Source organism: Bactrocera dorsalis, chromosome 5 (assembly GCF_023373825.1).
Source record: "Bactrocera dorsalis isolate Fly_Bdor chromosome 5, ASM2337382v1, whole genome shotgun sequence".
Lineage (NCBI taxonomy): Eukaryota > Metazoa > Arthropoda > Insecta > Diptera > Tephritidae > Bactrocera > Bactrocera dorsalis.
In genome coordinates this window covers 34495942-34521430 of record NC_064307.1, presented here as the reverse complement: position 1 = coordinate 34521430, position 25489 = coordinate 34495942, and the positions used below count along the sequence as shown (strand labels likewise).

General features: G+C 38.6%; 1 protein-coding gene across 7 annotated transcripts in view; it reads right to left on the bottom strand.

Moving 5' to 3' along the window:
- LOC105227121 (axotactin) overlaps positions 1-25489 on the bottom strand; it is a 160143-nt gene that overhangs the window by 119697 nt on the left and 14957 nt on the right. For 3 of the 7 annotated variants that reach the window (XM_049459216.1, XM_049459217.1, XM_049459222.1), the window contains exon 1: positions 11288-11443. The exons of 2 other annotated variants lie outside the window; for them this stretch is intronic. In XM_049459216.1, coding sequence (XP_049315173.1) covers positions 11288-11408 — 121 coding nt within the window. In that variant the 5' untranslated portion in view covers positions 11409-11443. Of the gene's footprint in view, positions 1-11287; positions 11445-16136; positions 16156-25489 lie in introns of those variants that run through there. 2 more of the 7 variants (XM_049459218.1, XM_049459221.1) reach the window with 2 other exon arrangements.

Here is a 25489-nt window from a genome sequence, read left to right as displayed (position 1 = left end):
TGAAAACTCATTAATAACATCACTGAATAGGGAAATGTCGAGCTAATGAAGGAACACATACGAACTAGTGAGGTTTCTGAAAATTTCAAATTTCTCAGTTAACGTTGAATCTTAAACTTAATTAATTAATGATTACTGTAAAGTACAACCCAAAATAATTTGTTGTTGAATCACAGTACAGTTTTTTTGTTCAACTAACAACATCAGGGCTATCCTCAACTTGAATCCAATCTATAGAGCTGTATGTATTAAAATCATTAGAAAGATGAATTGATGAGTATTATATTTCTGTCTGTCCGTTCGTCCGCCATAAGTTCTGATTTAGCTGCAACCGTCTGTCTGTCCATCTATCTGTATATATGCGAACTGGTCCTTCAGTTTTTGAGATAACGATCTGAAACTTTAGGCGCCATTTTCTTCTATAAAAGCTGCTCATTTGTCTGAACCGCCGATATCGGTACAGTATAGCATATAGCAGCCATACAAACTTAAAGATCGGAAGATGGGTAGAGTAACTGCGATTTAGAGGCTCTACTTTTCAACCAGACAGAATGAAGTACTTGGCGCTTATCCATCGGCTACCTTATGCAAGTAGTACTATTGTACAGAAGCAATTGAGAATGGGTGAAGCTCCTCACTACAAATGATGTTCTGGCTCTATGAAGCAGTAGTGAAGTCAATATCGTTTTGTGTGGTTCGTTGTCTGGCGCTAGGAAAAACCTCACTAGCTAAGCAGCTGAAACGGGTTCAAAGTAGGACAACACCAACAATGGCACTAATGCCATTCTAGACGTTGCACCTGGTAGGTGCTTGGCAGCGAAGGCCGCTATAAGACTTAGGGAAGCTGAGTATATGAGAAGCCTTAGGTAGGGAACTGCTTCGATTGAATTCCTCCGAATCTACATCACATCACCGCAGAACCTTTTCCTGGCGGTTCCTTCTAAGCTTAAATGCCTCTGAGAGAGATTGGAGAAGGGATGAAGTGAGCCTTACATGAATGGACAAAAGTTAAGAGGGAGACTAGGTAATGGAGTTTTTAGTCGGGAGCTCTCCATAAACTCTAGTTTATGACTACTAAAAAATGTATTTTAAGCGGAGATGGCTGCCAGCAGTAGATGTTCTGTTACGAAGTGTAGCTTCCTTCGGAAAGGTTTGCATTCACTCTGATAGCCGAGCGGCTATATGGGCTTTGCGTTCGCGGACTACACATTCACAGCGGAATCGCCGGAAACCTCAAAACCGATGAGCTTTGGAGGGGGCAACCTTTCCGAAAATTCTTCCGATTGAAAGCTAGTAATTTTTCTGATATCTTCTTGCGTCTGGCGTTGAACCTTTGGACCACCAGTCAGCTTAGCAAGCGCTGGTAAAAACCAGAGCTTGTGCGGATGCGAGATCTTTCAGGTCCACAGCGAACCGTAAGAGATCTCCCAAACTACTGGCTCTTAGCAAAGTCAATCTCGCCACGTTTTTAGGTATTATTTCTTCAAACACGATGCCGGTAAGAACGTAATGTTCGATGGCGACCGAAAGCTCGTGATCTCGGCGACATTTGGTTTCAACAAAACGGCGCCATTTCCGCACATCACATCAAAGAATGGATTTATTGAGAGATCACTTCGGTGAGCAGGTAATTTCATTTTTCGGGGCCGGTCGATTGGCTACCAAAATCGTGTGGTATCACACCGTTAGACTTTTTTTCTGTGGGGATATGTAAACTCCAAAATCTTTGCGGACATTCCCGCTTCGATTCAGGCCTTCGAGCAAAACATCACACGCATCATTCGTCAGTTACCAGACGGACGAAATACTCGCATAAGTCATCAAAAATTGTACTCAACGGAACAACCATCTGAGACGCAGCCGCGACAAAAAATATATGCCACAGGATGTTCTTTCGGATGATAACAAACATCCCCATTAAATGTGAAGTTTCTGCGTTTTTCTTTAAAAAAAAGTAGGGAACCTAGAAATGGATCACCCTTTACATATCTTTCTTGCTATAGCTATTGAATATTTGTTCTTAAGTATACTCGTACATATCTCAGCGCTAAGGTTTCTTAATTTTCTGAAATCATCATTAAAATGATGCAGTGAGCTATTAAAGCGCGGTCGGCACTCACGCGTGTAGAGTTTACGTGAGGGAATGACTGCACTTAGACGCAGATTCGCAAATCGTTTGGATGCTACATGCTGGAGGTCTGTGTATGACACTAATGAGACAATGTATATATATGTACATATATATGTATGTATATATGTATATATCCATTACTATAATCTCTTCATAACCCTGCCAAAGGCAGGAGAGAAGATTGCATAAGACTGAGACTGAGTGACATAAGCATTTGAATTTCTTTGTACATAGTAACGGTATACTATATACACGCAAGCATATTTAACAAAAGTTTGCCGAATTCTTATTAGTATAATTAAAAGGAAATTAAAATCTGAGTGAAGTTTCTAACTAGGGCGTTCAATGCTTGAGTGATTTATGTGGCAAAAATTACTTAATGTATGTGCTCCCAGCAAAGTATTTTAGTTATTACTTTACTTTGGCATACAAAACTCTCTCGTGGACCCACCACTGCTGGAGGGTAGTAACCCTTTCAAATAGTAACGAAGAGGCATGGGAGAGAACGACTCCCGTCCTGAACACTGCAGCGTCTTCAAAGCGAAGGTGACTGCCATAAAGGTAGCAGCAGCTCTCCAGCTTTGGAGCGCGACCTCTTTCACAGTAGTGAATGTCAAAGCCGATATTTAGGCAGCTATACCATAATATAGGCACAACTTTGCTGACCCTTTTCTCTAGCATGGATTAATTTTTTGATTATACTAGTTTAGATACAGCGGTATTGCAGATATAACTGTAAGGTTAATGAGCTTGATAGGATAGGTATGGTATTTCAGCCTCAATGACTGCGCAAGGGGAATGGGTAGGAAGGAGCTCCGTTGGCTACTTGTGGTTCACTACTGTCCTCACTTCAGCTCATCAAGCGTTGGTCAACTACCAGCAGTTGTGTAGTTACAAAACTCTGCTGGGTCTCTAGGTAAAGTGCATGGGATCTAATGAACTTTTTGCAAGGTCCTCCTTTCGAAGATCATCTTACCGAATGTCAGTCGTTTCGGTTGCTTGAAGGAAGATAAGATGGCATCATCTTAACACTTCTTCCTCGAAAGTTCTGCTTTTGTCAGATCAAGGTGAAAACAACTCGCATCTCACACTTTTAAACATCCAGCTGAAATTGTAAAAATGTATATAAAACACCTAAGCGGATTTCTGATAAGTTCAGAGCGTTTTGCCGATAACTGTTATCCTACTATAGGGGTGTTTTCTGCTGGCTGTTGAAGTACTGAAAGTACTGTGTATGAGAGTGTAAGTGTCTAAGTATATCAGCCATCTAACCTAACCTAACTCTCCCAAGTTTTATTACAAAAGTCTTTGGTTCTACAGATCCTCTACATCTTTTATGGAAAGAAGCAGTTCAGACTTCAATTCGAAAATTTGGTTTTGATTTCACAAACAAATTTTCAAAACAGAAGCAGACGCTTGATTTTAGACGAAGTTCGCCCAATTCACCGGCGACTATGGAAAAAGCAATGATGAGATCAACGAATTTGCGAATTCATGAGGTGAGACGGCTTAAACAAAGGATACTGGACTATTGTAAAACTGGAAGATACTATACTTTTGAAGTTTTCGAGTCGCCACATCGATCTATAGACTTAAGTCTACCGAATTCTTGTGTCAATAAGCTAACCCCAATTTCAAAAAAGGTGGTGGTTACAAGAAGTGTAGGAGTAAATTACAGCAGAACGTAAGTTTGTTTTAATCGCTATATATGCTTGAAAATTCTATAAAAAGATGCGGCGACTAACAGAAGGCTTCAAGACCGGAGCATACTCTTGTAAATATTCCATTGTTGGACCATGAAGAAGTTCGAACAGCTATTACCCATCTGAAGCACAACAAAGCGGCGGTGGCCGATAGATTGCCGTCTGAGCCTTTCAAATACGACGGTGAAGAACTGATAAGAGTTAGGCATCAGCTTCTTTGTAGAATATGGTCTGACGAAACATCGGATATAAGGCTCTAACGAGCGTGCTGTTTGCACTATCAAAGCCCACCTTCAAAAAACTGATTGGGCATTATCAGTGTGCTCTGGGCTTGGCAAATAAATAACTGTCCAAATATTTACCATGCGCTAAATCTGGCAAAAGACTCATGAAAAGGAGGTCGACACACACTACCTCTTCGCCGATTTCAAAGCAGCTTTTGACATCACGAAAAGGAGAATAACTCTTGTAAACAAGTGCTACTTCGAACTGAGTAGGCAATTGGACGATTACAACATCTGATGAGTCGACGTTATGAGTTACCAAGAGAAATGTTCTGCGGAAGATATATGATTCTTTGAGCTTTGGCAACGGCGAATATCGTGTTCGATGGAACGATGAGCTGTATATACGACGATATTGACAAAGCTCAGAGAATTAAGAGACAGCGACTACGCTGGCTACGTCATGTCGTCCGAATGGATGAAAACGCTCCAGCTCTGAAAGTATTCGACGCAGTATACGCCGAGGGAAGCAGAGGAAGACGGCGAAAACAGAGAAAGAAGAAGATTACCTGAGGCAATAATGCATTCTCCGAAGAAAGTGAACGATTGGAATCAATCTTTTGTATTTGTAAGTTGTATTATAGCTTCCGTGCGGCCGTAGTTAAGGTTTTTTGCTTTTTTCTTGATAATTGCTATATATCCTAACTCTGATACACGTTTATTTGTCAAGTGCTTTTCTTCACAAATACTCTCAAAAAGCATCATTGCATGAATCTTTGCTGGATGAAGCACCAAATTGAACTGACAGTTTTGTTGGAGCAGTGTAATTTATACTCGTATCACTGCCAACACAGGAGAACATTCCGTTTAATGTCATTCATGCCAAAATCACCGAATGCTTTCATCAACTTCCCAGGTAATTGAGTTGTAAGTTTTCGTAGAATTCGCTCATTTCGTGTGGCATTTTATACGAGTTAGCAAGCAGCAAACATTAGTTATTCTCAATTTTTGACATTTTTCTATTAAAATTGCATTACGGTTATTTAGGGCAAATATATGTCTGTGATATATATTATACATATGTTGAAATTATATCATCAGAGCTCGTTTGAAATTGGAAATATATACATACATATGTACATATATGGATATGTTTGTGGGACTTTCGCAAGATATTTTTGGAAAGTTTCGCTTGGCAACCGCAAAGGTGGAAAGAGTAAAATCCTTTATGTGTGCAACACTTGGTACTTTCATTGCAATCATGAGGTGGCGTTGAGTTGAATTTAGTTCTTGATGGCCATGAGATGAGTGAAGCTGAGTTTGCAAGTTGCTGATGATGATGTGAATCGGCAGCGAAGTTCGTAAACCACAAGTAATGCGGCCAAGAGCAGGAGCAAGTTGATGATTTTGATTTTGAGTAGGAAAGCTTTTCTAGTGGTAGGTAGCATTACTCAAGATGACTGGCATATTGCATGCTGCTTATAGCATGTGGCATGTTACAAGAGTTGCATCGATAATTGTTCATTTCGATGAAATGCATACACTTCCGTTTCCATTGGAGCTTGTTTCTTTTTCAAAGTGCTAAATTCACTGACCTTGACCATATCAGTGATAATAGCCAGGTAATGAGAGGACATTTTTCTTAGAAAATGAGAAAATGTTTTCAAATAGGGTGATATGAGTTATAACCGTAATATAGTTGTTGAAGACTTGTTCCAAATGAGTGAACTTAAGGAAGAACCCAAATTGACGGAAAAATGTTCAGAATGTTCAGGAAAAGGCCTTCAGTGATAATTATTTGTAGTCAGCAAGTATTTTTGATTGATAAAATTTATTCAAAGAGGGTCAAGTACGCGTTGACAACGAACCACATCAGAAAGGCCATCAACAATAAACATAACAACATAAAATATAAAAAATCGAGGTTATGTTGACAGTTTTCTTTGATTATGGAGGTTTGGTGAATTCCGAACTCCTTCCGACCGACCAAACTGTCAACAAGGAGGCTATTACAATACTATGCGGCATTTGGCGAAGCTGATCGTACAAAGAGGAAGGATCTATGGGCCGACAATTCTGGTGCTTGCACCACGATTATGCATCCTCGAATACGGCATTGATTCTTCCCGAATTTTTCACCAATATCGAGCCACAAATTTTGGCTATTCAGCAAACTCAAACGACTGCTCCGGGAAACCGTTTTAAGACAGTTGAAAACATTAAAAGTGAAAGCTGTTCCGGAAATTGACTTTAAGAGCTGTTTCGAGGATTGGAAAAAGTGTTGGAACAACTGTATTGCGGCAATGGGGTTTATTTTTAGTGGGACGACATAGATTTTGATAAATTAAGAATTTTAAAGTTATGAACAAAGACAAAGTTCAGGAATACGTGTTTTTAATTTTATCAGTTACCGACACTTTTGAATTATTTGGATATAATTATTTTAGAAACCTTCTTGTTTGTTCTTAATTGTAATGTTTGTTATCTTTATACTAGTAAAGATCTATATTTTATGCCTATATATCGATGTGATTATATTTGAAAGTTTCTTCGAAATTTTAAAGTTATTCTGGGCATTCGTTTCGGAGTTACAGCGTATTTGTAAGAATTCTTAATTAAGTCGCTTCGCAAATTTGAAATGTTTTTTTTATAGCAACGCTATTTTTTAAGTTACTGAGAAAAGCTTTTCCAAAACAGCTGGATCGATGGACTTTGAATTTTTACACAATAACAGATTTTAAATACAAATTCCTTTCTTAAGCAGCTTTGAAGTTGAAATTTCTTTTAAGAAAAAATAAATTTTTTACGAGTCTCTCTGTTATTATCATCAAAATCATCATCAAGTTTTACTTGGATTTCGGATTTGAGAAAATTTTAAGCATAGAAGTTTTCCTCACCAACAAACATTTTTTTGCGTAGATCGTCCTAGAGATTACGGATTAAGGGAATACCAAATTTTTCAAAATAAATAGCCGTTTAGTAAAGCAAATCACATTTTTCTATTGCACGTTGTTATATTCTCGCAAGATGTTGTTGGAGAGTATAATAATTTTGTTCGCCTAACGGTTGGTTGTATTAACTCAAAATAACCGAGATATAAATATATAAATGATCAGGATGATGTTACGATTTGAAATCCGAATAACAGTCTGTCCATCCGTCCATCCGTTGGTCTATTCGTGCAAACGACAAGTTGAGTCAAAATTGAGATACATACCTTTATGTATCTTCTTAAATATATTCCTTAGTACTCTTGTGAGATCGGTACTGTAGATGGGCGTATTATTTAATGGGCTAAAAATTGTTAAACACGGTTTAGTTTACATATTTTTAGCATTTAGCATACCGTGTGAGAGTAAAATTTGGTAATAACCACACACACTATTGAAGGGCTTTGTGAAATCAGTTGTACAAATTGGATAAAGGGCCTATCTCTTCCCATCTTTATATGAAATCGTATATCTCTTGAACAACTTAATCGATTTTAACGAAATCCAGCGCTTAACATTCTATGTTATTGTACGAAATTGGATACAGGAACAGCATAACCATGCCTTCTTCCCATATAACACAACTTCATATTCCTTTAGATTCTTTCACTTTCCAGTGTGCATATCCAACATCATTGAGTTATCAGTTACAAAGTTCGGAACTTACAAGTTCCAAAAGGCCCATGATCTCACACCGAAGCAGCAACAAGTAAGACTTGAGAGAGCGAAGCAGTTGCTTCGCTTGGCCGAAAGCGGTCAAATTCCAAACATTGTGTTTTCTGACGACGAAAAAATTTTTCCAATTGAGCAATTCGTAAACTCTTAAAACGATAGCGTTTACTTTACCGACCGTTCATACGACAGTCGAAGTCAACGGTTGGCCACCGGCCACAAATAATGGTTTGGGCCACTGTCACCGCAAATGGGCGCACCCAATTATCTTCATCGAGCCTGGCGTCAAAGTAAATGCGACAAATTATCGGGAAAGTGTTCTGGAGGCTGCTTTGAAGCCGTGGGCAAATAAACATTTCGGTCGCAAACCATGGACGTTTCAACAAGACTCAGCACCGTCTCACAAAGGGCGAGTGAACCAAGAATAGCTGAAAAACAACGTTCCAAACTTCATTACGACCACACAATGGCTCTAAAATTCACCAGATGCGAATCCAATGGATTATTCTCTCTGGGCCATTTTGGAGAGCAACGCTCGAAGTAAAAAATACACCAGTCTTGAGATGCTGAAAAAAGTTAGTCCGTGAATGGGCCAAAATACCGGCAAGTCAAATTCTTACGTCGAGAGAGACGTCGTGTTCCTACTTGCTTTATTAATAAATTTTTTAGTTCTTTTAAACCATGATAATTAATATTTTTTTTTGTGTTGATAGAAAAATGTTTACATCTACTCCTACTCCCGATTTAGGGCAATATTAGATTGGTGCCCGATTTATGATCACAATTTTACTATCCGACGAGTTGAATTCAATGTATAAAGATAGTTTAAACAAGTAAGGAAGGGCTAAGTTCGGGTGTCACCAAACATTTTATACTCTCGCATGATAAAGTGATAATCGAGATTTCATTATCCGTCATTTACATATTTTTTTATTTTCCTGCAAAATTAATTAAAATTAAATTCTGAGAGATTTACCGATATTTTCGGGGAAAAATTATGTTAGGTTAGGTTAGGCACTGAGTTCTTCGTGTTCGATATCAGGGACCTTGAAAAGTTATAGTCCGATCACGACAATTTTTCCACAAAAATTCGTACATGTCATCAGGGTGCTCAGAAAATATTATATACCGAATTTCATTAAAATCAGTAGAGTAGTTCCTGAGATATGGTTTTTGGTCCATAAGTGGGCGACGCCACGCCCATTTTCAATTTTTAAAAAAAGTCTGGGTGCAGCTTCCTTCTGCCATTTCTTCCGTAAAATTTAGTGTTCCTGACGTTTTTTGTTAGTCGGTTAACGCACTTTTAGTGATTTTAAACATAACCTTTGTATGGGAGGTGGGCGTGGTTATTATCCGATTTCTTCCATTTTTGAACTGTATATGGAAATGCCTGAAGGAAACGACTCTGTAGTGTTTGGTTGACATAGCTATAGTAGTTTCCGAGATATGTACAAAAAACTTAGTATATGCCCCTCCCTAATGCGATCCTTTGTGCAAAATTTCACTTTAATATCTTAATTTATGGCTTAGTTATGACACTTTATAGGTTTTCGGTTTCCGCCATTTTGTGGGCGTGGCAGTGGGCCGATTTTGCCCATCTTCGAACTTAACCTTCTTATGGAGCCAGTAAATACGTGTACCAAGTTTCATCATGATATCTCAATTTTTACTCAAGTTACAGCTTGCACGGACGGACGGACGGACAGACGGACGAACAGAGAGACACCCGGATTTCACCTCTACTCGTCACCCTGATCAGTTTGGTATATATAACCCTATATCTGACTCTTTTAGTTTTAGGACTTACAAACAACCGTTATGTGAACAAAACTATAATACTCTCCTTAGCAACTTTGTTGCGAGAGTATAAAAAAATGTACTTAGTCCTGTCGCTTGATGGGCTTAAAGTACACTAAAACCAAATCACTAAAGTTAAATCAGCCACACTAGCTGAGAACAAATGCTTTTAGCATTCATGCAGTTTGAAAATGCGCAATATTGAATGATAATGTCATCTACCCTTCATAAAGCGCTTTTTCGAAAACTACTAAAAATGCGATAACTCACGAAATAAATAACGAAGATATCATAATTGGACATTGGATGTGGCACTGGAGACTCTGTGACGAAATTTAATACCTCAGAAACTACTACAACCAATCAATCAACCAAATTTGATATATACATTAACCCGGAATTCTTATGTTTTACTGTGAAAATGCAAAATCGTAGTGTATACCATATATCAGAATTTTAAATTCCGTATGATTTTTAGTTCACTTTATAGTTTATAAATCGAAAGGCAAAGATGATATCGAAACAATATAGTCCTTTCCTTTTAAGGTATGCCTTATTGTCTAAAAACCGCATTTGTGTACACAAAAGTTGCTGGGATATACGAAGGTTACTCATACGTCCTGCTGTCCATCACAAGCAAGCAGTATTTGAAAGTTACTCATACGCCCTGAAGTATATGACAACCGAACAGTTTTGGGTACAAGGATTTTATATTTCTTGTTAACTTTCAACAAAGAAGTTGATTGAAGCCGATTCGATTTTATTGATAGACTATGTTTAAAGAGGACTCCCAGAAGGAAACGTCGAACGGAGACCCTATAAAATATGCAGCGTCTACCCGAAGGAATGACGTGATTTTGACAGCTTGTGACGGCCATGTTTGCTTACGGATTTGTTTACAATTTTGTCACTGTGTTCAGTAAGGTTTGCCTTCTCATCAAGTCACGTTTCACTTTCGTGCAACGCATAGAAATTGTCCAAGATTACTATGCGAATTCAGGTTCTCCGAAAAATTGATAAATCCACGTGCATAGTAAAAATTATTTTCTCAGATGCGGCCCATTTTCGGCTCAATGGCTTCATCAACAAATAAAATTACACATATTGCGGTGAGTCAAATCCCTGTGTGGTTTGGGAAACGCAATTTCATTCCTAAAAAAGCGCCCAGAAATGCCGTTACGATCATTTTGACCGACTTTTTTCCCATGAATTTGATGAAATCGACGCTGAGGATCTCTCTTTCAAACAACCCGGTGCGTCGCCTCATGTTTCCTGTCTAACCATGGACACATTGCGTGTAAAGTTTGGCGACTCTTTAGTATGGAGAAATGACTCAGTCAAATGGTCGCGAAGATCATGCGATTTAACGCCCCTATAGTTCATGTAGCACAACAATGGTTCGCTCGCTTCCGTAATGGAAATTTCGATTTACACTGATGGAATTATGTCTCCAGCGAGCAAACTGCTACATATTTGTTTATTTATTTATTATTATAAATATAAAAAAATAAGTTGAAGTTTGATTAGAAATACGAAAAAACTTTTTCGACTACACAAGATATTTTTATGCAATCAAAATTAGTGTCCTTTCTCCTACTTTTAGTTAAAAAGGTTATAATAACTTTTCCTTGAATTCACTTTACATAACCCATCGTCAAATAGCGGTGGCGTACTCAACGCTTTTTTGCACGTTTGCGGCTTTTCAAGCACATGTTCATACACGAGTACTCAATCGAATATCAGATTTAAAGCAAAGGACACTAGACTCACCGCAAATTAGAATTGTTGCGTTTTTCTGAAATAACCACTTGTTTACATTTATTATTTGCTGAGGCATTTCAAATTCTTGTAAAAACATAACATTTGCGTTACTAATTGAGAGCACATACATACATACATATACGTAGTTTGTACGAGTATAACCATGAACTAGTCACTGATGTATAAAATATATTAAAATATTCGCCATTTTCCCCTACATGATTTTGCTTTTATTCTTTTTTCACATACATATGTAGAGGTATTTAGACATAAATTTCTACGAAATGATTATCATATTTGTATTTAGGCACTTTTTGTTTATTTCTGGTATTTTTTAGGTATTTTTAAGTTATTTACAATTTTAATTTTTTAATATGCTTGAGAGCGATCAAAATTTGCACGTACGTTTTAGAAATACATGTACTATTAACTGCTCAGATTGCAAAACTTTTCTACACAGCACCTTTTTGAATTTATTTTGTTTTTGATGTATTTATTTCAAATTATGTTATATTTGTGTCTGTGAATGTTTTATTGTTTCACACAATAGCAAATAATTCCAAGGTTTGTATAAATACATAGTACCGCGAATTTTGAATTTTCATGCACAATATTATCAGGAAGGCATGCTACATTTTTTTTAGTTTGGTAGGACTATATGTAATAATTGCTAAGCGTCTGTATGTCTTATCGGATGGGGATTACTTTGAAAAGAACAATAGAGATATTCATGAACTAATAAACACTTATTTAAGAAATACAAAATTATAGTTTTTGAACAAACCTCTCAGATATTTTCATAATGATAAAGAAAGCAACTTATGACAAAGAATATCTTCTACCTATCTTCCAAACTTAATTTTTCTAACTTTGCTTTGCTCGTACTTCAATTTCCCCATCTCAAACTCCCATATGAGCTTTTAATTCAAAGTCTCTCTTATGCATTTAATTTTCGACGAAAAGGCAACATATGAAGTTAATGTTCAAAACCTAAAGTGATTAAACCAATATTGAATCCAATATACCAGATATTTAACTTGAGCATAAATAGTCAACCAAATTGATAGTTTCATACAAAAATTTTTAACTTAGTTCTTAAATTTTCTCGAATAATATCTTAAAAATGAATATGAAATTTCAAAGTGATTGGATTGATTGGAGCAAAGTGAATAAGTTTTGAGTATTTTGGTAATTGTCCCATGAATGCTTTACATTCGATATTTTTTCCCACAATGCACGATTTTAATTCACTTTTTCGAGTTTTGAAATTTTGAACACTATCCACTAACACCACAGATGAAGTTGTTTTCCAAAATTGTTATTTTTTTCATTTTATTCATTATTCATTTTATTTCATAATTTTTCCTCAAAAAATCACGTCTTTCCTCTCAAAGTATTTCCAAAAATGGGGAAATTGAAATTTCGAAAAAAAAATACTTGCTCTCCCCCCAAGCGGTGGATAAGTGCGTCGAAGTCTTCAGCACTGTTTATAAAGCTTCCCTAGAGAGCTCGTGACCAACGAAATAGCAATGGTAGTTGGACTTTAAGCTGTCACGACAACCTTAAACTAATCCTCGATGATAAGTTTCACCTTTCGAGTAATACTTCAACTGGTTCTACTTGGGGTGCCTAAGTTGGACTGCTCATTATTTTCGAGCCTTCAATGTATTCAAGTGCCCTGGGCCTGATGAAATTACATCAGCATTCCACCGAGCTGTCACTCTGTCATGCAATTAGCCATCTGTGTGAACTGCATTCGATTGGGATATATTCCTGCGGCTGGGAACTGACCAGGGTTACGTTCAAATCGATGGCCGTTATGAGATCGTAGCTCAATTGTGCATACACAATACAAATCAAACATCAACGAAGTTATCAGAATAAAACCTAGCACAAATAGTGCCTTCAAGTTATTTCGTCTAACGCGCAAATGGGTAGAAATCGGTACCCAATACAATTTACCATGGAAAGACTTAAAATCGTTTCATTTTATTTCGAAAATTTACATTCGGTACAAAATGTGTTTCGCGCTTCGCTCAACTTATGGGCAACATAATCGACCTACTGAGCGTACTATTCGCAACACCATCACCCATCTTGAGACCCGGCATTCATTACTGGTTAATATTTAACCGAGTAGACTACGTCTAGCACGCAGTGAAGAAAATATACCAGCCGTAGCTAAGAGTGTACACAAAAACCGTGGAGAGTCGATTCGGCGCCGTTCGCAGCAACTCCGACTGACGTATGAAACGACTTAGCGCATTTTACGTGGAGATCTTAAATTGAAAGCATACAAAACACAACTTGTGCGAGAACTGAAATGGTTCTTGAAAAGTTCCAAGAATATCCGACGTTTTCGAACCAAATTTTTTTCAGCGATGAGACCCATTCCTGGCTAAAGAGGTATGTATACAAGAATAATAACCGCATTTGGGACTAAGAGTAACCTGAAGAAATTCAAAAGAAGTCATTTTATCAAGAAAAAATCACAGTTTGGATGGGTGGAATCATCAAAAATGATGCGGGTGAGAACGCAACCGTCAATGGCGACTGTTATTTCAATTTGATAACCGACTATTTAATGACTCAAATTGAATCTCGTGATCTCGGCGATATTTGGTTTCAACAAGACCACACGTCTGGTGGCAGCATTCAGTGGATTTATTGAGGCAACACCTCTGTGAGCAGATAATTTCAAGCTTTAGGCCGGTCGTTTGGTCACCAAGATCGTGTGATGTAGTTAGATTTTTTGCTATGGGGATATGTAAAGTATAAAGCCTGTGCTTACAATTCCGCGTCGATTCAGATCTTAGAGCAAAACATTCGCCAGTTACCAGACGAAATGCTCATGGAAAATTGAACTCAACGTATGCACCATCTGAGACGAAGCCGCGGCAAACATTTCAAAGAGATAATCTTCAAAAAATAAATGCCAAAGAATATTCTTTCGAATGATAATAAAAATTCTGCATCAAATTTGAAGCTTCTGTATTTTTTCCTTAAAAAAACAGGGAACAGGGAATGGATCATCCTTTATATTTTACCAAATCACGCTCTTTATAAGTTTTTATCTTCGAGTAAAGCATATTATTGAGATAAACATCCGCGCATATATGTACATATGGAGGCACATATTTTTTAGGAAGCAGAATTTAAAATATGGGCAAAAAGAAAAAAGGAAAACGTATTTTCATATATTTGTTGCTACCTACTTATTATGTCGGCAGTTCCCTTCAAATCTACACTTTATACTTATTATTAAATTTGATGTAGATAACTTTTGACAAATAACAGAAAGAATAAATTTTCATTTGAAGATTTCGGAAGAAATTTTTCAGATGAAACACTAAAGCATATAGTCGCCATACAAATCGGCAAATCAAAATCAAGTTAAAAAAAAATCTTTGTATACTTTTTTAAGCTATAAATAATGCGTCTGTGGAGAGTAATATTAATCATAATTTTATTTCTTTGTTTGAAGAATATCCTAGTCTCAAAAATTTATCCTAAACAAATTGTATATAAATAATTTATATAAATTCTGAATTTTCCTGTACGAAAAGAAAAAGAATAATGTCGCCTGATAGAAGATCTCTCTCACTAAACAGGTATCGTGACCCTTCAACACACATGTCATCGTTTTCACTCTGCTTATAGAAGCTTGAACTCTAAGTCTTGTTGTTAATAGACAAAAATTTCAAAAAAGTTCCTTTAAAGAAGCCTAAAAAGGTCCCTTGCACTTCCTTACTTCTTTCGAATATTTTCACATTAATGGGTCTCATTACTCTGCATTTTATTATTTATAGTTTTCCAATAACTTTTTATAACGGCACCAATGTTTTATTACTTTCCCGGAACATTCACCGCAAACTAATTGCAGTGTTTGCATACTTCACGGCACATGACAAGTAAAGGTAGACACTTTATTGCAAAACTCTTTGACACATTTTGTACACACACATATATGTATAAAATATTTATACACTTTCAAGGATTGCGCCAGTGGCGCCAAGCAAAGCTTTATTTTTAGCGCAGAAGCGTCCTTAAGCGTTTGCCGCATTCATATGCTGCCACGTAACATACACACAAACACCAACGCAATAACGGCGAACGGCAAAAACGTTGAAAAGTGGGCACGGCATATAAATGGCATATAAATACAGGGTGTCACGCCGGCATTTACACACGCGTAGCAATGCTCATATGCAGTGGCGTATTCCAAACGCGTGTCCCAGGACGCAGGACATGAGTAAAAAACGAAAATAACGCAATTTAATTTGTGTTTGATTAGGCATTTAATGCTGCAAGGACTCAGCGGCGGCGATGACAGTGCAGGCGATGACACTTGGCAACACTAATGGATTTATTATTTTTTTGCTTCACTTCTTCACTGCTTTTGCTTTCATTTTTTTATTGGCTACGCACACGCATTCAAGCTTATTGATCCAAAAGAAATTGCGAAGAAAACAGCATGAAGTGTGGCAACATGCAAAACTTTTGCGCATATCCTGGCCACATATAACACATAGACATACACATACATATATAAAGGCAAACTTGACTTTGCTTGGCGAATTTCAAGGCAAACGAAGGCACCGATGGTAGGAGACGAAACTTTTTTGCGAAATATTTACTTACACACACAGCACTCTAATATTTTTACATATATGTATGTATGTTTATTACTGTTGGATTGGGTTACTCGAGTTTAACGTGCCACATTAGCGACATTGCATTAAATTTTCATACACTTTAGACGCCTTGGCAGCGCTTAGCCACCAGTTGGCAAATGCACACTTTCACACACATGGTCACATATATATTTCGAGACATACATATATATTTAGCGACATACACATTCACATGCACAAGGACTCGGCCTTGCTGTCGCGTTTGCTTTGCGCGTTGTCCTTGCTGTGCGCGCGCAAATCGCATGACATCACAGCAACACTTTATTTTTATTCTCACTCACTTGCCAGCTAGCGTGCTCACTGCCTTTTCGCTTTGCTATTTCTTTCACTTTTTATTTTGTATTTAATTTTATTTCATTTTAATGCACTTGTTTCTGTTATTGCTAAGCATTTCATTTTTACTTTTTAATTCACATTGGATTTTATGGCACAGCAGACATTAATTGCCTGCCTGCTGTATGCATATATACATATATATATAAATATGTACGTGTGCGCCACAACACAACAGCTGGCATATCCTTTAAGGACACTCTACGCTCAGCACTTGGCGCTCTCACACACACACTTTACACCGTGGCCTGTGTTGCTTTGTGCCGTTTTGCGCGTTCCCGTTCGTTTAGTTTGCTCAAGTGCCGCTTTCTGCTCCGTTTGACCTCCGACATACGACTAAATTTGTCGGAATTGGAAAAGTGGTGCCTGAGTGGCTCGATGGTTAAATAGCTGAATGCATCAGTGTTTACTACTTGAATGTGGTTAAGGAGCTAAGTGGTGCGGCAGCGGTTTAATTCAGCTGTTGCGCCATACCGTTACTTTGCGCGCACGCCGCTGTGCTCATTTGCATGTGTGCGTGTGTTTGTTCGTGTGTAGTTAATGTCTATGTGTGTATCGGTGAGTTAGTTTACTAGCTAGTTAGTTAGTGCGGCCGTTGGTTGGCTAGCGTGTCTAGTATTTATAAGCTAATGCTATAATTTCAGTACCATAAGCCGCCAGCAACGACAGTGACACCAACAAAAGCATAAAACAATGCAGCGCTGAAACAAACACATTAGCAATTCTCATGAACGACGGCGAAAGCACGAACTATCATACATACGGTGCACCTTGCTCATGAATAGTTGGCAACGCAGTGGATATCCGGGTGCGTGTGGCGTAGGCGGGTGCGCCACTGTTCCAACAAGGCGCACACACACGCAAAAATACTTACATATATAGAATACCCAGTCAACATTGAGCTTTTTCTTGATGAGACTCATAGGTTGTCGTGCCTTAGCGGCATCGCTGGATATTGTAGCATAGATGAGCTTGCAAGGGAGGCAACCTCGTTTCGTAATTATCAGGGTGAGTTGTCTTATTACCTTACGTTGCACTGCCGAAGTGTAGCCTCAAGAAAGTTTAGTCATCACTGGACAGCCGGCAGTATTTGCGCTTTCACAATATCATTCTGTTTTTGCATAAATGGTAGGGGAGTTTCTTGAGCTCAGGAGGAGCACATTTTATTAGTAACACGAGTTCTATTTCGCCATTTTTCCTTTGCTGTCCATTCGGTAAGTATAATAAGCTGCCGATTTCTGACTGTTATTTGATGATATTGATTTAATTTTGTGAAATAACGCGTGAGTCGTATAGCCTGACAGGCCTAAACAGCTGGGTGACAGAGGAAATCTTCCAAAACTCTGCAAAAAACTGTTGCGACTAACAGAAGATTTCAAGACCAGAGCATACTTTTGTAGAACCCGCAGAGGTGATCTAGTGCCTGATGCATGCTGAAATTTTGTAGGAAACACTTCTCCAGCTTGCTGCATGGCAGTGAAAGCAAGCCAGGAAAAGGTGAACCCGATTGCCCAATCGCTGACGATGGAGCGGACGTTTAATTGACCGACCGTGAAAAAGTTCGAATTCGAAATACACGTCTGAGGAACAAAAAAGCCGCCGAGGTCGAAGGTTTGTCGGCCGAGCTATTCAAATTCGCTATGTCTGGATTTTGTATCCCCGTGTGTAAACTGACGTTGAGCAATACCAAGAGCTGCGTCGCGATCAGGAAGAACCTTTCCGAGCCGTTCGACACCAAATAAGGTTTCAGATAAGGCCGCTCCCTAACATGTGACTTTTCAATATATTCTAGGAGAAAATAATTCGAGCTGGAGAGCTGAGTTACAATACTCTACAAAAATGTACAACTGCTGGCGTACGCCGATGATATTGATTTCATTGGCTTCAACACGCGTCTATCCTGTCATCAAACAAACAGTCGTCGCACTCGCGACTAGGTTCCCACGTCACTGTTGACAGTCATAACTTTGAACTCGTAGGTAATTTGATCTATTTGAACAATGTCAGCCTCAAAATCAACGCATAATAACTGTTGCCAACAGATCCTACTTCGGACTGAGTAGGCAATTGAAAAGTAAAGTCCTCTCTCGACGAACAAAAGCCAAACTCTATAAGACGCTCATAATTCCCGTCCTGCTATATGGTGCAGAGGCTTGGACGATGACAACAACCGATGAGTCGACGTTGCGAGTTTTCGAGAGAAAAGTTCTGCGAAAGATTTATGGTCCTTTGCGCGTTGGCCACGGCGAATATCGCATTCGATGGAACGATGAGCTGTACGAGATATACGACGACATTGACATAGTTCAGCGAATTAAAAGACAGCGGCTACGCTGGCTAGGTCATGTTGTCCGGATGGATGAAAACACTCCAGCTCTGAAAGTATTCGACGCAGTACCCGCCGCGGGAAGCAGAGGAAGAGGAAGACCTCCACTCCGTTGGAAGGACCAAGTGGAGAAGGACCTGGCCTCGCTTGGAATATCCAATTGGCGCCACGTAGCGAAGAGAAGAAACGACTGGCGCGCTGTTGTTGACTCGGCTATAATCGCGTAAGCGGTGTCTACGCCAGTAAAGAAGAAGAAGAACAGGTACAACTTCGAACTGATTAAGTAATTGAGAAGTAAAGTCCTCTCTCCACGAACAAAGCCCAAGCTTTACGAAACACTTATCATCCCCGTGGTGCAGAGGCATGGACAATGACAAAATCTGATTGGTTGGTATTACTAGTTTTCCAGAAAAAGGTTCTGTAGAAGATTAATGATTTTTTGCGCATTGGCAACGGCGAATACCGCATTCGATGGAACAATGAGCTGCACGAGATATACGACGGCATTGACATAGTTCAACGAATTAAGTGACAGCGACTATCATTCGCATATTTAAAAAACAGCAAAGAAATTTTTATAATCCCTAAAAAACTTCACCTTAAAAATCACTGGCTCGAAACCGGTTTAAGACGCATTGTGCCGCAGACAAAGTTGTACAGCAAGGTCCATAGAACGTTTTCCTACAATAGGACTTTTCCATTTTGTTTGGCTCCCTCTAAATCAATCCGCTTTAGTGTGTAATCTGAAGAATTAACCCCAAACCCCCCAATATCCAAACAAGTTTCCAAATCAGCACAAGCCCTTGCTACCAGAGGTCATAATTCATTAAAGTGCCTATCGTCGCAATTCGCGCAAGACTTGCTTTAGGGCATCGACAAGTTAAGCAGCGCACATACAATTTAAGAGAAGTGTAGATTTCAGTATCATGGGTTTGGTGGGAATTGTGAAATCTTCTCTCCCATAACGGTCAACGTATTTGTAGCGTCCATTACTGTATGTGTGTGTGTGTGTGTGTATTTAAGTGGTAAATTGTTTATTATCTAGTTTAAGTAGTCTGGACTTGGGTCACTGCTACCGTTTAGTAGCCCATTGCTGCTAATTCATATTACACACATACACACACCAAACATACATAAAACACACACACGCTAGCATTTGGTATTATCTTTATAGGTGCTCGGTTGGTTTATGAATTAAATGGATTGAAATTGGAAAATTACACCCACTTTAATGTCGCCATAAATTGTATATGAACACACTAACACAGGCACGCTGCTGGACACAAACACATGTACAATTCCATTGAAGTAAATAGAGGGAATATTCATTGTTTTTGCGGGTTCATTAAACGTTCGTGACTATGGTGCTCGTCTGTAATGTATTCGCATCAAATTTGATCAATGCTGGCAATAAGAAACTTTCTTGAAAGTGTCACAAATAAATTTCTTAAATTATTAATATCACTCAACACTCGTTTGAAGGTGGCTACAGAAGACTTTCCAAGCCAGTGTAGCTTGGTGAGGAGTATCAAGATAGCTGTAGTAATAAAAATGAGCTTTGGTAACTGAAAGTCCGGTTATGTCTAAATTTTAGCGGGAACGATAAGCACTAAATTCCATGCTAAGTTGAACCTCGAGTCTTTTAAGGCTATTTTGAGCACTACAAGTTTGAAAACATAAACCAGTTTTCCGACGAGAACTTGATTTTGATTGATCAGTTTGAGTGGCAGCTTTAAGCAATAGCGATCTGATCTGAACAATTTCCTGGGAGATTATACCATTGTGCGAGTCGAAGATCTGTGATAAATTACGTGAGGCTATCTTGCGCTCTAAAAAAGTATTTCTTGCAAGGACTTGATATGTATGATAGCTATAAGCAATAGTGGTCCGATATTAGCAGTTTCGAAGAAGAGCAACTTCTTTGGGTGAAAAATGTGCTATCGATATCTCAAAAACTGGTAGAAGAGTGCGCGAACATGGCTTAATATAATCATTTTTAGTATATATGTATATTTTTTAGGATCTCCGTCGTTTCCTTTTAGGCTTTTTAAACTTCATGACGAACTTAATGAACTGTTTGTGCTCACAGTAAAGCACAAAATTCTTCTATGGAGGTTCCCTTCGATAAATGGGACACAACTCTATTTCAAGAACCGCACCAAGTATCTTGGGGTAGTCTTGGACAGCAAACTGCTGTGGAATCACAACGTGAAAGAAAGAGTGAGAAAAGCCAGCAATGCTTTATGTACCTGGCGGCAGATGATCGGCACCACCTGGGGACTCTCTTTCTCTCTCATGCATTGGTGTTACACAGCTATTGAGACCAATTCTGCTTTACCGTGCAGTAGTATGGCGGAGAAGAATACGGAAATACAAATACAATGCAAAGAGTTTAGAAGCTCGCTGGAGCTTTAAGAACAACTCCAACGGCGGCTGTTGAAATGGTACTAAACCTGCCACCTATAGATCTCTTCGCTAAAAACTGCCTAACGGCGGACGACTACTGGTTGCAGGAGACTTTATATATGTATATTACATATAAAACTGACGACATGACCCCACTTTTCAACAGGAAAGAATGTTCAAAGTAAACAGAGAAAATGTTCGCTGGCGTAAAGGTGTTTTAGGTGCACGGAACACTAGAAACATTTATACGGATGGCTCGAAAATGGATGATGGAGTTTGTGCGAGAACATATTGTCCAAAGTTGGGAATAAGGTAACCTTTTAAGTTTCCGGACCACTGCAGTATATTTTCGAGTTGATGTCTTTGGTATTGCGAGAGCGGCGAAACTGTCCTCTAATGCATCTGCAGGAAATTCCAGAGTCAACATCTACGTAGACAGCCAAGCAGCAATCAAGGCAGTAACCTCGTATCGCCTATCGGCCAGAAGCGTCTTGAGAAAGAGGACAGCAGTGGAAAGAGTTGCCAGAATCAAGCAACTTCACTTCGACTGGGTGTCAGGTTATAAAGGCATTGAGAACACTAAAATAGTGGACAAGATTGACAAGAATGGGGTAAAGCTAACATCCAAAAACGTAATCAACTTTGGGAAACCCATGCATTGTCTTTACGAAGATCTCGACAGAAGCACGGTAAAGAAAATCAAAACCCGATGTAACGAGCTACTTGAGTGTAAAACTGCAAAAGTCAGGTGCAAAACGATAGTTCGGAAGTACACAAAACTCGTATTGGCACTCGATAGAAGCGATTGTAGGAGCTTGATGGCGACACACGTCCGCAGAATGGGACTGACATATTGAGAAGACTACAGGAAGTGTCTAGAGCAGGACATAAGGGAAACAAAGGAGCATCTCTTGTCCATTTAGCCCGCATTAACAAGACTACGCTTTAAGCATCTGGGATCCTCACGGTATGATATAATGGAGGGAGTATCGCTACTAACGGATGACTACTCCTTTTGAACTTAGTAAGTGTACTCCATTTGGTATCACAAAGTACAACTGGTCTATGCGTGGCTTATTGGCCTAATAGATCCACCTAACCTAACCTCACTTAATGTACTCTCTTCAGGTTATAACATATTTGTGCGGCAGTTTACAATTGGATCGTCTAATTTCGACTATTTTTTATGGATGCCAACTCCATTTTGGGAATGTATGTTATGACTTAGGTTTTGTAATCATCAAGCGCAGTTTCGATAGAAAAAATAAGCATTTTCATTAGTAGGAAATCAACTTTTAGTTGTGTTTTTCCCATTGAATAGAGAAATGTAGGAATCTCTCAAACCACCAGCGATACGTCGGACAAAAAAACGTGCAAAGATCACGCTTTGAAACAAAACTTCGCGCCTCAATATTTTTAAAATTAAACCATTGCTTTCGTTAAAAAAATTAATTATTTATGTCTAAAACTAAACTTCACAAAACGCAACAAGCTTATCTTTGTTTAATCGAATGATTATTCGTATATAGTATATATCATTTTGACATTCCGCGACAGCACTCATAGAGTCGAGCGAGTGTGCAATACATACACGACGTCGCTTGAAATTTCGACGTTTGCAAAATGTTCATTACTTCTTTTTAATGCTTGAGTAATGCTTGAACTTTGATCTGAGTAATTGAAAGAATTTTTGTGCGCCAAGACATGGCAGCCGTAAAATGCACTTAATTTTGAAGAAGCTTTCGCGAATGTATATAACGAAATATCATCAATAAATGTGTGCTTTGAAAGCGTGTGGGAGGTTGTCGGCGAATTTCAATCGCTGTCCAATTAATAATCATTTTAATAAAGATAATTAAGCGCACACAAAAGCTATCAGCAGTTGTTAACGCGAATTTGTTTTTTTATGCCGGAGGAAGTGAAGCGTCAATGATTAATTGAATTAGAAACGCTGATCGGACGACAGACAGCAGCAGGCACAAGCAATCTTTCGCGATTAATTGGATTGTCTGTTAGTTGAAATTATCAAATACTTTAAAAGTTGAATAATCTGCGAAGCTTTTGATTTAATGCCCAGCGTTGAGTAGAAGAAAAGCTATGCGTATTAAAATACGCTGAAGTGGACGGGGGCATAAGCGCTTAACAGTGAGACATTCTGGCATTTTGTACTTAGTATTTGAAACAGTAATTAAGTGGGTGGATGGAAAACAGATTATAGCGTACAAAATTATATTATTAATTCCTTGAAGGCTTTTAGTAGCTTCTACAAAATATGTGCCTGATATTGGACGTTTATAGCTTGCTGATAGTTGATATTGGTGTTGTTATAAAATCGAAAAAGATTTTGCGCTTTTAGACGCTTTCGAATTTAGATACAAAAAATCAGAGACTGTAGAGTAATTCGACAAAAAGGTGCGTGTCGGAATGACACTTGGATATAGAGTTTGCACTACGTGACCGATGTTGACTTTGCGCTGACCTATTTATAGATCGTTACGACACGAGTCGGCAAAATGTTGTTGTCAATTGTGAGGTAAAGATATCTTGGAAGTCTTTTGATAGAATTCTTAACTTCAGGTGGAGTAGAATAAGTCATGTTCAGTATTAGCAACGTAGCGAATTGAAGAAGCTACGAGCTTCAGCTTAACCAACGATTATTAAAATGTAAAAATAACGAATGCTTTTACCTCGAAATTTGTAACATGCAGAATGAGGCGTCAGAGACCCTGTAAAACATATATGCACAAGTATAAAACGGAAGTTTTTTAAGACTACAAACGTTAGTCTTTTGACAGCTGTTACTTGATTTGTACTCAATTTAGTTTGCCATTTCATAATAAATAGACTTACTCCGGAACCACGCTTAGGTTAGGTTAGGTTAGATGACTGATCTAGAGAGATCGCATGTGGACTTCTATAAGTAGTCCTTTGTGCAGCCATAGAAAAGAATAATTCCTGGATTCGAAAGTTAACAAAACGCTTGGTCTCCAATACAAATTTGCACAGACGTTTAATTTCCATTTCCGTCAGTTCGGTGGGATGTCTGAAAGCTTGCGCTCCTAAGTGTTTAAGCCTGCCAAACGCGGGACAGTCAAGAAGGAAATTTTGAGTTGTTTCCACCGCATCTTCTTCCATATACCTTCTGCAGATGGCGTCTGGTAAGATTCCTAATCTTACAGCATGGACGCCAATAGGGCAATGGCTTGTTAAAAGTCCCACAACTAGGGAGAGCTAGCCTTACTGAGTGCAAAGAGATCACTATATCTCTTCGGATCGATCAAAAGGCCTTTGCGACTGCGTATGTACCGATGGTGGCCCCGCGCTGATCAAGCTTCCATGACGCCCAGCTATCTAGCTTCAGCTCATTAGCTTTAAAATTTCTTGCGATTCCACTGAGGCCTGGACCTCTACCAGTTTTATCAGGAAGACACTCCGTAATATTGATAGCAAGGTTTGGCACTCCTTGATCAACCCTGAACGCACTTTTAATGAGCTCAAGGTTGGTGTCGCTGCTCTGCTATCTGAGTGGATGGTCACTTCTCTGAAGGAGGCTGCACTCCGAAGCAAAAAATCTACTGCTACCTTAACTGTTGCAATCTCAGCTTGGAAGACACTGCAATAGTCAGGAAGTCTGAAGATGAATTTGCCGCACTTCCTACCCACTACTCCCTCGTCGGTATATGGGCAGAGAAGGAGCCGCCAGAGTTCAATTTGGCGACTCCATGATTCGGTATGAAGTCAAATTGTGAAACTTTATTATCAAAATAATAGCTCGGTTCGCGTGACACATCGCCCACTGCGTTCAATGTTCGGGCATTACATGAAATTATATGTGGTTTAAGAATATCTACATTTGTCAGAACTACCGATATGGGAATACTACAGCAAATAGCTGTTATACAAATGGAACGATCAAAATCAAGTTCTTGTATGGAAACTTTTCGTTCCCATGACATTTGGGAGAATCATAACTGTTCCCGAACTTAGATTTACTCTGCTAAGGGCTAACAGTTCGGCTATATAAACTAAATTATTTGGAAATTTTTTAACATGGACTACCAATAAAGGGATTTATAAAATATATTTTTATTTATTGGCTTCAATTTCGAAAGCGCTAAAATAAAGCTTTTTTGACCCTTCAAAAAATAAAAATTTATTATGAATTTTCTATTTGTAGCGTTTTCTGTTGGTACAAATTTCACTTAGTCAACACGCTCGCCTTCACTGAAAGCGCAGCCGTCAATAAAAAAATCACAAATATTTGTATATATCTACTTTGCTATTTTCAGATCTCAAATTTAAATTTAGCCGTCAATGTCAAAGCATCGCTGACAGTGAAATGTGTTAGCAGCAATCAACAAGTAGCAACAACAATAGATAAGCCTTTTCTTGTTTTCATAGAAAACAGCTGACCAAAACAAAGGCCTCGCGTGTACATAGTTCGCATACCGC